The following is a 17,862-nucleotide window of genomic DNA, read 5'->3' as shown; positions in this document are numbered from 1 at the left end:
CTTGCCACAAGTTAGGGTCATCTGGGAAGATGGAACTTAATTAAGAAAATACCCCCGTCATATTGCCTGTAGGGGCAATTTCTTTTATTTATTTCCATTATTTTTTATATATTATATTATATTTCAAACATTTTTTTTGTTCACTTGTGTTTTTTTTTTCTTGCATGTATGTCTGTGTACTACATGCATAACTGTTATCCACTGCTAAAACCAGAGAGGGAGTTGGATTCCCTGGAACTGGAGTTACAGTGGTTGAGGGTGCTGGGAATCAAACTCGGAGCCTCTGGAAAGGCAGCCAGTGCCCTTAACCACTGAACAATTTCTTCAGCTCAATGTTTTCTTGATTAATGATTGATGTGGGATGGCCCAGTCCACTGTGGGTGATGCCATTCCTGAGCAGGTAGTATGGGTTGTATGAAAAACAGGCTGAGCAAGCCATGGAAAGGAAGCCAGTAGCAACATTTCTGCTCGGGCTCCCCTTCATTAGTTCCTGCCTTGAGTTCCTGCCCTGACTTCCCTTCATGACAGGAGTCAGTAAGCTGTAATCTGAACTAAACTCTTTCCTAGCCATGTTTTTTTAGGGTCATAGTGTTTCTCACAGCGATAGAAAGCCAACTAGAGTAGATGGGAAGTGGGGAAAACAAGGTCAGGAGATGAGAGGAAGCTTGCATGCCCTTGTAAGGAATTTAGAGTCTAAGAAGAATGGGGCAAAGGCTGGAGAAAGGATTTTAAGTGGATGCAGGCCACAATTTTATGGGCATGGAGGGAAAAATCCTGCAACTTATGACCTCTTCTGCTTGCACAATAGCTATCTGCATTCCCAATAGCTTTTTAAACAGTTTTGTGCCATCTGATTTACACACCACAAGTGCACTCATTTGAAGTGTCTCAGTCATTGATTTTAAGTATATTTGGAGTTGCGTAATGATTGTCAGAATCTGATTCTCCAGCATTTTCAGCCCCACAAAAGATTACTTGTGCCCATTTATATTTCTTCCCATTTTCAATGCCCAACTCTAGGCAATCAATTCCTCTTTGTGATTTCTCTCTCTCTCTCTCTTAACATTGAGGGCAGTGTTTTCAGTGAGTGTGATATTTACTTTAAGGCATCTTTGGGACAAATTATAAACTTTTATTCTTGGTTTCTCAGTTACTTCTCAGTCCATCCCCGTCAGCATGCTTTAGATTTCACAGGACAGAAACCTGTCAGGGACTGTCATGAACACAAATCTGTTCTCTTCTAAAACTGAGAGGCCAGAGGAGGGTGGAGCCCTGGGGCAGTGTGCTACTGCTTGATGTGGCATCTGAAACTCAGCTTTTGGGTCCACAGAGATGGCTCAGCAGGTAAAGTGCTTGCCATGCAAGCCTGACTACCTGAGTTTGAACCTTGGAGTATGTGGGAGAAGGAACTAGCTGTTTCCACAAAGTTGTCCTCTATGTGTATGCTATGGGACATTCCTCCCCCATCTCACTCTCTCAGTAGCTCAGAGAATAAGAATACTATGAGCGTTATTTTAAAAGTCAATCCAGGGGGAGGGGCATAGGAGAAGAAGAGGGAGGGAGGGAGGGGTTGGGAGGGGATGGGGGATGGGGCTAGAGCTGAGATATGAAGTGAATAAACTGTAATTGACACAAATCAAATAAAATTTAAAAAGTCAATCCAGTGTTATGTCTCTGGAAATCATCATAGAGTTCTTACGCATTCAGGAGTGTCTGGTGGTGATGGATTACATGGAGGTTTTTCTTAGGACAGTTCGCTAGCGTGTATAGTATCTAGGAGGGTGTCAATTAGCACAGGTAGGAAAACACTTCAGTCACATTAGGGAAACCTATATGCTGTAAGGTAGAACTAGTGAAGTCCTGCAGAACTAGCAGCAAATAGTAGAAAAATCACCTGTATCGAATTATTGGACTCTCCGCTTTGGAAAAAAATAATGCTCTGAAAATGTCAGTATTATTACAGTTACAATATGAGCTTGAAGTTACCCAAAACTGACTTTCTTTCAAGTATAATTCACACTTCGCTAAGCCAAATAGACATTCTGCCAGTTATTAGAACTTTATTAAATTCTGCTTTATGTGTACTTAAGAAAGAAAGAAAGAAAGAAAAAAAAAAAAAAACAAGGCAGACCTTTACACAGGTTATTTGATTATGAGCTGTACTTCGGAATTGATTTCAGGGTGAGGTCTATTCACATGTACTGAGCCTTGCTGCTGCAGCTCTTAATGGTGAGAACGGATGTTGAAGAAAGCAAACAACATATGCCCTTTGTTTCTGTGCATGTCTCCTTCTGGAGGCCTGGGTGGAGTGTCTCAGCTGTCTCAAATAATCTCCATTTTGCTGTTACTGCAGACTGCAGCTCCCCAGCTCTCTTCTTTCCGATGTTAATTATAATTTCTCCCTAATTAGGTGGCTCTTCCTCCTCTCTTGGTGGTAAAGGTTTCACTCTCTGCACTGCCAGAGACTGGGTTAACTCTGAAAAAAAAAAAATTCATTTCACTTGATTTGTGACAGAAACAAGTGCAACGAAAAAAAAAAAAAAACAGCGTGAGGGGAGGGGCAGGCGGGTTTAGTACGGGACAGGATGCTTAGAATAATTCTCCTGCCAAGTGAATCAAAGAGGCTTGCCTTTCTCAGAGTGCAAGGAACTCACTCCGGGTGGAGCTCCCTCCTGCCCGGAGTGCAGACAGTCCGTCAGAAGTCATCGTTTTCTACTCCACAGAATGGAGCTTTCAGCAGCCAGAGCCCTGAGCCCCTCAGACTTGCCTGAGAGTGTAAGTAGGCCATATGTCTGCTTTGATTGCTATGCCTGCATCTTTTGTAGTTGGTTGCCTGACAACTTTGTAAGCCCAGAGGGAGACAAGGGGGGCTGGGGTGGGGGGGGAGAGAAACTGGTCCACAGTTAGTTGTTCCTTCCACACAGACCCAGGTCTTAGTTCTCTTGTTTGTGGTGAAAGGGATTTTTTAAAAAAATTTAAATTTCTTCCCAAGGTGCCCTAGGACAGACATGACTTACTTTGACTGAGTCTTGTTTGCAGCAGTAGTTGCAAAAGTTTGAAATTGACTTATCCTATACTACGTTTTTGCCTTTTCTGGTTGTGCTCTATAGATGAGGTGTTTTCCCCTAATGGATCCTGTGCATAGATGGGCCCCATCCGGGAAACCGTGGCAGGCGTCTTTTTCAGCAGTAAGAGGTTGGGGGCAGGTAACGCTTCTGAGGCAGCCAGGAGATTTGGGAGGCTGGGATGAAGCCAGGTGTGGGATCTAACTTCCCTATGGTGGGGGGACGACGAAATGGGAAGCAGGATAGGAAGTCTGTTTAGGGTCTGTCAGGAGGATTGTCTGTTCCTACATGCCAATCTGATATCGGGCCAGGCTCACATCCCTATTGGGGTAGCCTAGTCGTCTTGGGCCACTAAGAAAACAAATCTATGTCTCACTCTTTTTCACATCTCCACTAATAACCCTTCACGGGACAGTGAACTGCTTGAAGCAATGTGAAAACACCTGGTCCTTGTTTGCCTGACTCTTGATGGTGGTGGCTTCCTGTAAGTGCAAGCAGTGTGCTGAGTCCTGTGGGATGCCACCCGTGCTGCTGTTTGGCTTATTTCAGGCTAGCCTCGAAGGCCTTCACATGCTGTTGGTCAGTGTCATACCTTTGACCTGGGAGCTGGCCACTTTGCTTTGTTTAATCCCATTGCTGTTATTCTTTTGGTCATGGTCAGGTGCCTCTCCCCCTAACAAAATCTCCACCAAGGTCCTGTGGGGGGTTGGTGGTGGGGTGCCAGTGGATCATAGGGCCTGGGACCTGAGTTAGGAGGTCACATCATGAATCTATGGGAGGAGAGTGATAATTCAGAAGTCTTTCTGACTTCGCTTTGACTTTTGAGACTTTGGCATGCCTCCGTTCACCCAGTGAGAGAAAAGAAAAACAAACAGAAAAACAAAAATAAAAAAAAAAAAAAACTAAAGCTCAATGAACAATGCTTATCAGCTCACCTAATATCTGATTCAGAAGTACATTGTCTTGGTGCCTTTCCTTTAGGTTGTTTTATTACCTCCTTCATGACTTTGGACAATTGCCAGGCACACAGATCAGTTCCCACAATGCCTTTCCGCTGATGTGTGGGGGGTGTACTTTCCACAGTCTGGTTGATTAACCTCACTAGATGTTTTCTATTTGCTAAAATGTGAGTTCATCGCTAATAAGACGTTGCTTTTGACAGTCAGAAGTTCCCCCTGCCCTTTCTGTCTTTAAATCTCTTGGATTGAAGTGGGAGTCTGTTGCCTTTGACTATCAAGAGTCCTCAACTGTTGTGTGTCAGTGAGCTATGTTTGATTTCTGGAACCATCAATCACCTGGATTCTTGGTCACCATGTAAAGAATCAAGAGTACCTTTTATCTGAATGTTCATCAGAACCCCGTTATTGAAATTCAAGTTCAGTTTTCTGCCGCTGGTATTTGCCTACATTTTCAGCCTTAACAAAAGTCACCTTCCTGGGTGGAGAACACTTCCATCAAAGTGGTTTCCTAGTGTCTACCCCCTACTATGTCCCTTCCTGCCTCTGGACCCAGGTGTGGCTCTCCATGTCACCAATGCCCTTTCCTTGGTGCCTGGCTCCTCTAGCTGGCTTTTCTTTTGGTGTCACCCCAAGCAGCAGCCCTACTGGACTCATCTTCTTTGAAGGGGCTTCCTCTGTCTTGCACGTTCTTTCTCTCTTTCACAGTATCATGATTGTTTCTTGGAGAGTTCATGGAGCACAGACTATACAGGTTTGGTTGACCCATTGACTCACTCAGCATTTGCTTTCTCCCTGACTAAAATTTCAGCTCTGCTAAGTCAGGAGCTCTTTTTGTTTTATCCCTAAGGGGTATATACCCAGCCCCTAACTCAATTCTAGTTACATAGTAAACTCTCAACAAGTATTTGTTACATAGGATGATTTAGTGAAGGATCTTTAATTAGGTTGTGATCATTGCAGGCTCATCAAGACAGTTCTGCCCTTCCTGGACCAGACCCTCCCCCACTCACCTCCAATCTGCATTCATCACAGTTTGGGCACTTGGGGAACATCCCAGACTCAGGGCTCTGGTTCCTTCTCTGTGAGCCCTTGGCGGGTATGCAGACTCACCCTCTGTTTTAAGCATCTTTTTTCTCCTTTGTTCTCAAAATGAAAACCACCTGTCTTCAAAGTGATTTGCTTAAAACAAATTCTTCATTTCTTTACTAAGGCCTTTACCCCCCCCCACACACACACCTCCCTTCTGCCTTTCTCCATCTCTTGCCAAGAATAATGGGAAAAACCCTATTATCTTGGAAAGTGGTTTTCCCTCTGGTCAGAATCCAAAGCCGAATGATTTATCACCAAGTGTGCGTGCGAGGGCCGGGGCGGGGGAGGGGGGTAGTCGGCGGGAAGGAGCATGGCTTTTCCCTGCCTCACTGTGTGCTCACGAATGTAGTGGTTGGTTCTCCCTGCAACTTTAGCTGGTCATATGCCGGCCCAGCCTGTATACTTCCTTCACGTTTCTCCCCTGCTAGGAAGGAACCTAGTTCGGGGCACCATGTAAATGAAAGCAAGGCTGGGGTCAGTGTGCAAGCAGCGCTCTGTGCAGCCAGAGTACTGGCTTGCACCAGCTCACTGAAAGCCTCATGCCAATTCTGGGGAGGAGATGAGATCAAACCCACTCTAGAGGAGGCTCCAAAAGGGAGGTTCCATGTGATCCAGGAACGTATTCCCAGACACATTTGTTGAAATCATTCAGGATTAGAAACAGCTCAGTCTGGCTTTTAAATCTACTTGTTGGCATACTTAATATATTTTTAAAAGACTTAATTTATGGGTATGGGTGTTTTGACCGCATGTATTTTGTGTACCACTGTGTGCCTGGCTCCTGGAGGAAGCCAGAAGATGGTTTCAGATGCCCTCGAACTGGAGTTACAGACAGATGTGAGCCACGACGTAAGGGATGATCTCACAGAGCCTCCATTTTGGAACCTCTAGAGTGGGTTTGATCTCATCTCCTCCCCAGAATTGGAGTGAGGCTCTCAGTGAGCTGGTGGACAGGCTGCACAGAGCGCTGCTTGCACACTGACCCCAGCCTTGCTTTCATTTACATGGTGCCCCGAACTAGGTTCCTTCCTAGCAGGGGAGAAACACAAAGGAGGTATACAGAGAGAAAGACGGTCAGTGTCAAGGCTGAGCCGGCATATGACCTGGGTCCTTTAGCAGAGCAGTCAGTGCTGTTAACAACTAACCTACCTCTCCCCTTACTTAATGTGTGTGTGTGTGTGTGTGTGTGTGTGTGTGTTGCATGTATTGAAGTCAAAGAAAAACTTTGGGTGTCATTCCTGGGGCACCATCACTGGCTCCAACCTTGCTGAGTAAGTGAAGTAGACAGACAGGTCAGGGATCTGCTTGTCTCCACCTTCGCCGTGCTGAAGTCAGGGATCTGCTCGTCTCCACCTTCGCCGTGCTGGGATTATGTGTCGGTTCCACTGTTGCCTGGCTTTTCTTAGGACATTTTTATTTTTTGGATCTTGTCCTGCAAATTAAATAAACTTCTGGTGATTATACATTCCACATGTCTGCAAGGGATAGCTACCTTTAGTGTGTGGGGTGTCCTCATATTCCCGTTAAAAGGATTCTGGCCTGGGTCTTCTAAACTAATTTTGTGTCCTTCTGCTCGGTGGCAACTCAGTTTGAAAAACTCTGCTATGACAGCATAAGCTTTGTTTACTTTATCTAGAGGCTTGCACCATCTAAGCTACTTTAAAACTATTTTGCAACAGTATAGCGTACATAAAACACACACAGGCATATGTGTTGTTGAATTTTCACACAGTGAACATGTCTGCGTAGCCAACACCACATCAAAACACATGTTACCGATTCTAGCTTCTTTGAGTCAAGACAGAGGAGTGCAGTAGAACAAAAATGAAGAGAGAAACAGTGTGGAGGATCAATGGAATCAAATAGAAGACCCAGAAATAAACCCACATACGTATAGACAGCTGATTTTTGACAAAGATGTCAAAACTATATAATGGAAAAAGACAGCATTTTCAACAAATGATGCTGGTCTAACTGGATATCTGCATGTAGAAAAATGCAAATAGGTCCATACTTATCACCCTGCACAAAACTAAAGTCCAAGTGGATCAAAGACCTCAACATAAAACCAGACACACTAAAACTCTTAGAAGAAAAAGTGGGGAAGATCCTTGAACTAATTGACACAGGAGACAACTTTCTGAACAGAACACCAACAGCACAGGCTCTAAGGTCAACAATCAATAAATGGGACCTCATGAAACCAAAAAGCCTCTGTAAAGCAAAAGACACTGTCATCAGAACAAAACTATAGGCTACAGACTTGGAAAGGATCTTCACCAACCCTAGATGTGACAGAGGGCTAATACCCAGAATATATAAAGAACACAAGAAGTTAAAAAGCAACAAATCAAGTAATCCAATTTAAAAAAAAATGAGGTACAGAGCTAAACAGAGAATTCTCTGTAGAGGCATATAAAATGGCAGAGAAACACTTAAAGAAAAGCTTACCATCCTTAGTCATCAGGGAAATGCAGATCAAAATAACTGAGATTTCCCCTTACACCCATCAGAATGGCTAAGATCAAAAATTCAAGTGACCACACATGCTGGAGAGGATGTGGAGAAAGGGGAACTCTCCTCCACTGCTGGTGGGAATGTAAACTTGTACAACCACCTTAGAAATCAATCTGGCACTTTCTCAGACAATTAGGAATAGTGCTTCCTCAAGATCCAGCTATACCACTCCTAGGGATGTGTCCAAAATATGCTCACGTATATGACAGGGACATTTGTTCAACCATGTTCGTAGCAGCTTTATTCTTAATAGCCAGAATCTAGAAACAACCTAGATGTCCCTCAACAGAGGAATGGATATAGAAATTGTGGTACATTTACACAATGGAATACTACTTAGCTATTAAAAACAAGGAAACCATGAATTTTGCAGGCAAATGGTGGGAACTAGAAAAGATCATCCTGAGTGAGGTATATTAGAAGCAGAAAGACATGCATGGTATATCCTCACTTATAAGTAGATATTAGACATATAATATAGAATAAACATACTAAAATCCATACATCTAAAGAAGCTAAACAAGGAAGACCCTAGGGAAGATGCTCAATCCTCATTCAGAAGGGCAAACACGATAGACATCGGAAGCAGGAGAAGACAGGGAACATGACTGGAGCCTATCACAGAGGGCCTCTGAAAGACTCTGCTGATTGAGGTATCAAAGCAGAGGCTGAGACTTATAGCCAAACTTTGGGCAGAATGCGTGGAATTTTCTGAAAGAAGAGGGAGATAGAAAGACCTGGAAGGGACAGAAGCTCCAAAAGGAGACCAGAGGAGGAAAAAAAAACTGAGCCTGGGTGCCCTGAAGAGACTGATACCCCAACCAAGTACCATGCATGGCAAGGACCTAAAACCCTGGCTCAGATCTAGCCCATAGACTCAGTCTCCAAGTGGGTTCCCTAGTAAGGGGAACAGGGACTGTCTCTGACATGAACTCAATGGCTGGCTTTCTCATCACCTCCCCTTGGCAGGGTACATCCTTGTCAGCCCATAGAGGAAGACAAAGCAGCCAGTCCTGATGAGACCTGATAGGCTATGGTCAGATGGAAGAGGAGGAGGACCTCCCCTATCAGTGGACTAGGGGAGGGGCTTGGAGGGAGAAGAGGGAGAGAGGGTGCGATTAGGAGGAGATGAGGGAGGGGGCCACAACCAGGATACCAATTGAATAAATTGTAATAAATGGTAATATTAGTAAAAAAAAAAAAAAAGAAAAAAGAAAAGAAAAAAATGAGTCTGTAGGTTTTTTCTGAATTATGCATACACAGCTTATTTCTAGATCCTCTTTTCGTGGAGGTCTGTGTTTTATGTTTCCAGTGTTGGTGCTTGGCTTAACTTGTGGATCTCACAATTGCCACAGGAGCAGAATGTGGCCTCCCCAGTGGCTGTCCGAAACTGACACCAAAGGAAGTGTGAGCTAAGGATGTGTCTGGTAAAATGTGATTGAGGAGGAATGAAGAGGGGGAAGGCCCCACAGTTAAGTATGGAAATACTTGAGTATGAGAATTTGTGGTCCTCATTAGTAATGGAGACTTAATTTACTTGAAACAGAGGTGGGGGAGAGAGAAAAGGGATAGAGGGTTTGAGATTAAGAGTTCCAGGTTGGAGAGATGGCTTAGAGGTTAAGAGCACTGGATGCTCTTCCAAAGGTCCTGAGTTCAATTCCCAGCAACCACATGGCGCCTAATAACCATCTATAGTGAGATGTGGTGCCCTCTTCTGGCATGCAGGTACACATGCAGACAGAACACTATATAAATAATAAATAAATAAATCTTAAAAAAAAAAGAGCCAAGATAAGAGCTCCAAGTCCCTAGAGGTTAATAAGCATCTGAGTAAAATAAGGAACATTGAACTCTTATGGTGAGTGTTGACCTTTAAAGAAAACTGAGTCTGCTGAAGAAAACGACTGATTTCTTGGTGAAAAGCATAAATGCGTCTCGGTGTAAAAGCAAGTCAGAGAAGCTTGGCTTTTGTTATAAATAAGGCTCTATGAGGCTGTTTTTATAGTCACTCAGAGCCTAGACTTTGTTGCAGTGGAATGAGTGTAGAAATGAAGGGGAGCTGACATTCTAATATGCTTTGAAACACTGAGCAGAACTATGTTGTAATGTATTATTAATTAGTGCCTTCTGCACAGCTCTATGTTATCGAAGCTGAAAGAGCCTCCCTGTATCAGGGGCTATGGGATAATAGACTGTTGTCTTCGCTGATTAGATAAGTTCTACTTCTCAGTTCGTGGTTGCCAGGCAGACTTTTTAACTGTTACACACTTGGTACGGGTTTCCTGGGTTTCGACCTCAAACGGTGGCTTGTGGCTTTCTGTTTAATTCTGCGCATGACGGTGTATATATGCAGGAAAAATCTTGAGCATTATACCCAGACTTCGCAGAAGAAGGTGAAGGCATCCGCCGTTTGGAATGGCAGCGTCCGATTTACCTTTGTTTTCTCTGCACACAGTGTGGTGCATGGAGGAAGGACTTGCTAAATGAAACCGAGGAAGAAATCACTATTGCCGTAGCTGGCAGTTACCGGGACTGGGCTCTGTGCTTTACTTGTTGGTCGGACAAGCCTTCCAGGTGGAAACTGTACTTATTATTCTTTTCTTCAGAGTAACCTCGGTCTTCTGTTTGGGGACAGGTCTCACATACAGCTGGTATCCTAGCCTGAACATTGCCAGCAGCTTCTTACACTCTCAAATGGCCCAATCCAGTTATGTTTTGGTTTGGATAAACACAGGAAGAAAGTGTGTCACAGGAGAAGGCAAGCCATGTCCCTTTCTATGGTCACTCAGCTAGTAGAAGTCAGGTTCATTCCTAGGAGTCTGATTCCAGGGTTTATAATGGAATCACTCAATTCTGTTGCCTCACAATTTAAGCCAATGAAGATGCAGAACCTTTCCATATGTGGTTTTTGGTTTTTGGTATTCCGGGTCAAGCTGGACTCTGTTTTAGGTGACATGACCTAAGGAAGAAGGGAGATGCTGAGCAATGATGAAAACCCTCAGTGAGCTTTTCATCTTATTGGTAAGCCCAGACAGTTAGGATCCTGGAACGGCCATATCATTTATATGTGCCTGATGCTTAGCAGTTTCTAACCACCTTTTCTTGTGTTGAAGCTTCTTGTACCCTCTGGGTAACAGGTGATAAGACTCCCAACTTAGGGAAGGGTGGGAGAACAGTCACCTGCTTGGAGTTGCACTGCTAGAAAAGGAATGGCAGATACATCTCAAGTCAGCTCGCGTGTTCGGCCTCCCTGACTGGTGCCTGATATGCCAGATGTTCTCAGTCAATAAGGTACAATGTTCATAGAGGACTAGAAGAACAGTCTGAAGACTCACGAGCCTGATGCAGGATTTCTCAGCCCCTGTTGGCTTTTGGGGACAGTTAAGTCTTTTTCTTTAGAGGAAGAAAGATATTTGTCCTGAAGAGTGGTTAGCTAGTCTCTACCTGCTAAAGAGCAGCAGTACAAGTTATTGCCATGGAAAGTATCTGTAGAAATTTCCAAATGTTCCCAGTGGTGCACAGTTGCCCCAGATTAGAAACCGCTAACCTAACATGATGACTACATTAGAAAGAGGAGAGACAACCTTGCACTTGCTTGAAAAGGCCTGTCTCCTTTCCTCTCTTCAGTTTCTAAAGCATCAGAAAAGACATTAAAAAACCAGCAAAGGACAAAGAGAGGGAGGTACACAAATGCGCGTGTGCACGCGCACACACACACATACACACACACACACACACACACACACACACAGTATTGAATTTCCTTCCATGGAAGAATATATCTGTGAATGAAGGAGAAAATCAACATTTTCCTAAATTTAAAAAAGCACACAACTAAAAATATTAGAGATCAGCTAAAATATAATACATATAAAATCTGTAACTCTGTTGTCCAGAAATAATGGCAGTTTGCATTTTATGTCTTTATTTTTAATATTCATGTCTAAATTTATACTAATTCAAGTTTTCAAATACTCTTCTATATAAAATGCTATAAAAATCAACTTTGTAAGGTTGACTAGTCCACAAATACTAGCCTTACTGTATCTGTGACATAAAATAAGCGTTTATAATGAGTGTAATGTTTCACTTTGTACCCAGTACAGTTAATCCACCCCGTCTCCTGTTGTGAACATTTGATTTGTTTCCAATTTTGTTTTTGCCACTTCAAGCAAAATTGTGAGTGTTCATGTATGTCCTTAAATCCTTCATAGCTGCTTCTTTTTCCTTAAAGAAAGTAAAATTTAGAATGTAAATTTAGAAAGTAAATTTTAGGATCCATTTAGAGAGGTACCTAATCTATCATGTTCTTGATTGTATTTTGATTATAGTCTTTATACACCATTGCTAACAATTTGATTATGCACTGTACTTACAGAATGGGGTGTGGAAAGTTCTTTGCTTTTTTAATTAAAGGATGACTAATAAGAAACTGTTGCGGTGTCACGCCGTGTTCAACCGTCTTTACAGCATTCTGTTACTTCCTGAGGAGCAATCAGCCCAGCAAAGATTTTCCTATCTTCCTTTAAGAATGCACACTTACAGTCTCAAAAAAGAGAAAGAAAATAATTAAAAGAACGCATACTACTATTATGGGTTAGGGATATGGCTCAGTTGTTAAGAGCATTTGCTGTTCTTCCAGAGGACCCAGGTTCAATTCCTAATGCCACCATCAGGTGGATCAAAACTGCCTGTAACTCCATTTTAAGGGGATCAGTCCTTCTGGCCTCCGAGGGCACTGGACATACATGTGGTGCACAGACATACATGCAGACAAAACACTCACATACAAATAATGTACATCACTGAAAGAAATTTAAGGCTATATCTTCATTTTCCATGCATTTTTCATAAAATTGTTTGAAATTACAGTTATAAATTCATGGCTAAAATATCCAAAAAGCACAAAAGAGCTACTATTTCACCCTTTGATTTTTCTTTCTCCAGAATTTTTTATATTTTAAAAAATGTTTTAAAATTCACAAAGCGAGCAGCAATATGCAAGGTAGGAGCCAGCTGACTTTTTTTCACTTAGCATGTTTTCCTGCTTTAGCACCTTATTCTATTTAATCAGTGCCCTAGTTGAGCTCATTTAAAGTTTTTCCTCCTAAAGCAATTCATTCTGTTTTATGTGAATTTGTCCAAGGGATAAGTGTGTACCGTTGGAGTTGGTAGATTAAGAGCCTGTAACCCTGATGATAGTTGTGTTTGGTACAATTAAATTTCACTTCCACCAATAGTGTGTAACTTGACTTGTTTCCATGGGACATTTTCTCTGGCTGGCATAGCTGTTGGTTAATAAATTAGCAACACAAAGGTACAAATTCCTTCTTGTAACTGATTAGGGGGGCAGAAGAGTAGAGATGGGGTTGCAGTTTTGCACATGCCCAGAAGGATATGTGCTTCCATATTTTCTTCTGAGATTGATCTGAAACTGGATTCTACTTTATTAAACTGTTAAGGAAGAATCACATGTATAAAGTTTGGGGTCAGTGCCCAGAGAGTAACCTTTCTGGTATATTTGGTAACATATCTCAATTGGAATTGAAGTATTTAGAAATGGACTCTAATAACTAAAGAGGTTACAATTTTTTTTCAATGACTACCAAATACAAAATGTAAATATAATTTTATGTAATTGGTCCTTGGTATATTGTGCTATTACCATGTTTGCTGTTTCCATAAAGTCTTTTCTAATATTTATCCATTCTCTAGCTTTTCCCATTCCATGTTGACATCTTTTCCACTGTCCTTTCACAAAAAGTGATTGTTATAGTTGTTGCTGCATGTAAGATCTATTATTGCTTTTTAAAAAACCAGACTTGTACCCCAATCAAGTCTTTTAAAGTTACATTTTTATAAATTGTGTGTGTGTGTTTACACAGGTACACACAGACAGTTGTCATGGCACATATGAAGGTCAGAAGACAACTTTAAGGGTTCACTTTTTTCCTCCACCATGTGGGGTTTAGGGATTGAACTTAGGTTACCAGTCTTGAGAGCAAGTACCTTTATTCACCAAGCCATATTGCCACCCCCAAAACCTTATCAAATTTTAACTGACTTTTGGCTTCTAGTCTTCACCACTGTGGAATATAGAGCTTGGTATGTGAGTGCTTTGATTGGCTCTTCCTTTCAGAATTCTCCTTCTTTGGGAGATTGCTGTGATTGGTAAAGGAAGTCCTCCTTTATTCCCCAGAATAGTATTTGCCATGATGTCTGTTATCTTATCATTCAGTGTGTTGCTTTCCTGCCCAGGAAAGAGCTCAAGAAAGGGCTGTCTTTCATGGATTGAATATTTGAAGTGGTTTTGGATGGTAGAAATTTGAGGTTTCTTGAGCTTCAGCATGCACAAGTAGCTACCAGAACCTCCATTACCATTGTGAAGGGCCCGTGTTCTCTGAGAAACTGGGGCTCTGTGCTTGACAATGGAAGTACTTAATATATTGTTGGTGAGCAGTTTTTGAGTTAGCCTGGGAAAAGCTACACTGAGATACAGAGAGGAAGCAGCTCTCTGAGTACTTCTTATGTTCACGATCCTGAAATTGGGCCACTTCTAGGGATATCTTCTTTCCTGGTACCCTCGCTAATGAATGGTAAGAGTGGATTCTTTTTTCCCCTTGCCAACCCTCTGAGGTAATTTATTTGAGACCTGCTGACACAACTTCCTCAAGAGCTTCCAAAGGGCTGGCTTAAAACCATAAGATAAACTCTTCACAAAGAAAATTTAAAAAAGCTTTTTATTGCTGCTAAAGTAAGGGTTTCCTGTGAATGAGAGGGGCAGGAAATATGATCTCAACAAAATGGTCTTTGGAGCTAACTGGTTCTGGACTGCTCTGTGGTCTCTGTGACCTTTTCCTTAAAGAGATATAGGTTACGGGCTGGGTTATGGCCTTCTAAATCCATACGGAAGTCTTGGCCACCAGTATCTCATTGTGATTGTATTTAGAGATAACAGGGAATTTCAAGATATAATATGACCTAATAAAAAGAGGAGAACAGGACATCAAGAGGGACAGCAGGAATGTGTGTACACTGAGGGTTGACCATTTGAGGACATAACATCCAAGGAGAGGGAGCGTAAGAGAAGCCAAATCTACCAACACTTGGATCTGTTATTTTCAGCCTCCTGAAATGGGACATTATACAGTCCTGCTACGTAAGCCCCCAGGCTGTGCTGTTGGTTTAGCCAGTTTGAGCAGACCACCATCACTGCTCCTTTCCCTCAGCTAGCTCTTCAGGCTCTAGCCTGGTTTGAGGTTTTCTTTCTTCCCTCCCACACCTCTCCTTTCAAGTTCTTTTCAAATAGGGACATAAAGAACTCATGGGATCAGAGAAGGTACTTTGTAGGTTTAGAAAGCAGTGACGTCTTTTTCTTTGAGTCACCCTTTTTGTCCTTTTTTTCCTTTGTTATCATACTGATGCTTCAGATAAAATTTTATTTAGGACAAAGATTCTGCTGCTAAAATTGATTGGAAGTGACTTGTGGTGTGTTGTGAATACTCATCACACATAATATCTATTGTGTTAGCCTTGACAGAAACCTTTTAGAGAAGAAAGATTTACTTTAGCTCATGGTTTCAGAGAGTAGCCGTCCATCAGTGTTGAAGAAGGCATCGCAGGTGGCTCTGTCCATAGCAGAGGAAGTATCTATGGTGACCCTTGCTCATATGGCAGTGGACCACGAAGCAGAAAGCGGCTGGAACTAGGGAATGGGCTGATAACCTTGAAGGGCTCAATTCTCAAGATCTACTTCGGCCCACTAGGCCACACCTCTTAAAGGCTCCAAAGTCCCCCACAAGAGCCCTGTATTTTGAAAAGAAACCCTCAGATCCTGAGCCTGTGGATACCTTTTCGTCTTCATGCCAGGACAATTAGTTTGCCCACACAGCTTTAACAAACAGCACAGACTGGGTGGCTTAACAAATGCAGATTTTCTAGCAGAGGCTAAAGTTTGCTGGCAAGAAACCAGCGGGATTGCTTCTTTCTGAAATCTCTTGGGAGACTGTGCACCATGCCTCTCCCTATCTTCTGACAGCTTTCTGGTATTTTAGCTTATAGCTATTTCTTCCTTCATCTTCATGTGCTGTTCTTCTCATTTATATGTCTCTATCCAAATTATTCTTTTCCCCCTATTTTTTTTTCCTTTTTGGGGTAGGGTCTTAGGCTATTGTCTAGGCTTGCCTGGATCTCACTTCCATTGGCCTTAATCCTGCCTCAGCTTCCCAAGTGCTGGGCTTTTAGGTCTAAACTATCACCCCCGGCTCAAACCCCACCCTTTTGTGAGAATTTCGTAAGTCATATCATTAACAGATTATGGGCCGCACTAATGAGCTCATCCTAACTTGATCATATGTAACATCTCTGTTTCTAAATAAGGTCCCATTCCCAGGCACTGTGGACTTGAACTTCTTTTAGAAGATTACAGTTTAGCCTGTGACAGAGTTTGTATTCCAACCCTATTTGCCGTTGGTGAACCTCTGCCTATGTCTGGAAGTTTTCTTACCTGGTTGGCCTCCCCAGCTTGTCCTGCAGGTTTCAGCTCAGATACCACTCTCAATATAGATTGATTGGATGAATGAAATAAATTGCAGAGTAAAATTAAAATGTGATTGAGGATTATGTTGAACACAATTTATCCTTACAAATGTGAGAGAGCTCTTTTCTACTCCACATCAGTGTTGCTTGTGACTCTCTTGTATATATTGGCTGTGTCCCCACCACAGATGCTATTTAAATATCATTTTGTGCCTGTGAATTAGGATGTCGGGCACCTTCCGAATGTCATGATGTTTCCTGTTCTGTGTATGGAGCATGCCAAAAGGAGTCAATGTGTTGGATTTAGTTTTAGTTTGGCATTGAATCACAATCTGATTATGACTTGATGATAATTTTAAGGGCAAAACGGGCTAGAGCTTTCTTTGAGGGACATGTGGGTTAAAAAAAAAAACAACTCGTGAATCTTGAGCAAGGGAGGCGTTTACTAATGCTAGTGAATTAGCATTTACTGAGCATGCACTCATTATAGCTGCTAAGTAATATGCAAAATGCAGTAGTATAGACAATAGCTGTGGTCTCCAGCATGGCTCAGTTCAGATTAATAGTTGAAAAACATGCAATAGTATAAGACCAGTTCTGTGAAAATGTGTAGTTTAGAAATGAGAAATTGTCACTTGCTTTGGAGCAGAATGATCCAGAAAGGCTTCGTAGGAGAGTATAGCTCTTAGCTTAAAGGTATAGCTAGAATATAGCTGCTTACCTGCGATTGTACTTCATCTTCATGCACCAGAGATTTCAGAAGAGACAGGAGAACACCAGTTTCCGGTCATACTAACGTGATATCATTAAGTTGTGGTACATGTTTCTTCTCTTTGCTTTTTTTTTTTTTTTTTTTTTGAGATAGGGTCACAAATGTAGTCCAGTCTGGCCTTGAATTAGTTATGTAGCCAATACTAGTATTGACTTCCTGGTCCTGCTGCATCTGTCTTTGAGATGCTGAGATTATAGGCATGAGCCACTATACCCAACCATCTTGTTTTTAATCAAATTAGCTTTCTTCGGAAGGTACGTATGGTAAAGAATTGGAAGCATCACAGATGTGTACCCATGTGGGATATATAAATGATAGTAATCCATATAATGGTATACTCTGAAATTAGGACAAATAATGAGAGGGCCCGGGGAGGTGGCTCAATGGTGAGAGTATATGATGCGTAAACCTGAGGACCTCCATGAAGAGACAGGGAGGTCTACTGAGCCTTTAATCTCAGTGCTTTGGGAGGTAGAGATGTGTGGCTCTCTGAGGTTTCTAGTCAGCAGGCTAGCTCCAGGTTCAGTGAGCGACTCTGTTTCAAGGGACTATGTTGGAGGGTGGTAAAGCGGGACACCTGATGCTCTTCTCTGACCTTCACAAATATGGCGGACTGTGTATCCCTCTACAGGCCTACACATATCATGATACACTGTGCACAGTCATGCATGCACCAAAACCAAAACTGGAACAATGAGGCTTTTTACCAATATGGAAAGACCTCCTAAATGTTTTAAGTGAGAAAAAAAAAATGGTGTGTGGCAGTGTGAAGAATATGATGGTGTATAGGAGTTGCTTAAAGAAACCAATAAGCTAGGAATGGTAGTAGTGATTTCCCAAGAGGACTAAGATAAGGGAATAAGAGCTAGACACCGAGTGAGTGAGTGTGTGCATGTGTGTGTGTTTGTCTGTCTTTTAGTGT

At 42.3% G+C, this 17,862-nt stretch overlaps 1 protein-coding gene across 9 annotated transcripts in view; it reads left to right on the top strand.

The window, feature by feature from the left end:
• The window catches only part of Sh3kbp1 (SH3 domain containing kinase binding protein 1), a 362,797-nt gene that overhangs the window by 82,924 nt on the left and 262,011 nt on the right, over nucleotides 1-17,862 (top strand). Inside the window, exon 1 of one of the 9 annotated variants that reach the window (XM_060375094.1) lies at nucleotides 2,623-2,775. The exons of the other annotated variants lie outside the window; for them this stretch is intronic. Within the exon in view, the coding sequence (XP_060231077.1) occupies nucleotides 2,725-2,775 (51 nt within the window). The 5' untranslated portion in view covers nucleotides 2,623-2,724. Of the gene's footprint in view, nucleotides 1-2,622; nucleotides 2,776-17,862 lie in introns of those variants that run through there. 9 annotated transcript variants of the gene reach the window in all.

The sequence above is a fragment of the Meriones unguiculatus genome, chromosome X, assembly GCF_030254825.1.
Source record: "Meriones unguiculatus strain TT.TT164.6M chromosome X, Bangor_MerUng_6.1, whole genome shotgun sequence".
Lineage (NCBI taxonomy): Eukaryota > Metazoa > Chordata > Mammalia > Rodentia > Muridae > Meriones > Meriones unguiculatus.
Note: the sequence above shows the minus strand (reverse complement) of the source record. Positions and strands in the feature narration are given on the sequence as shown.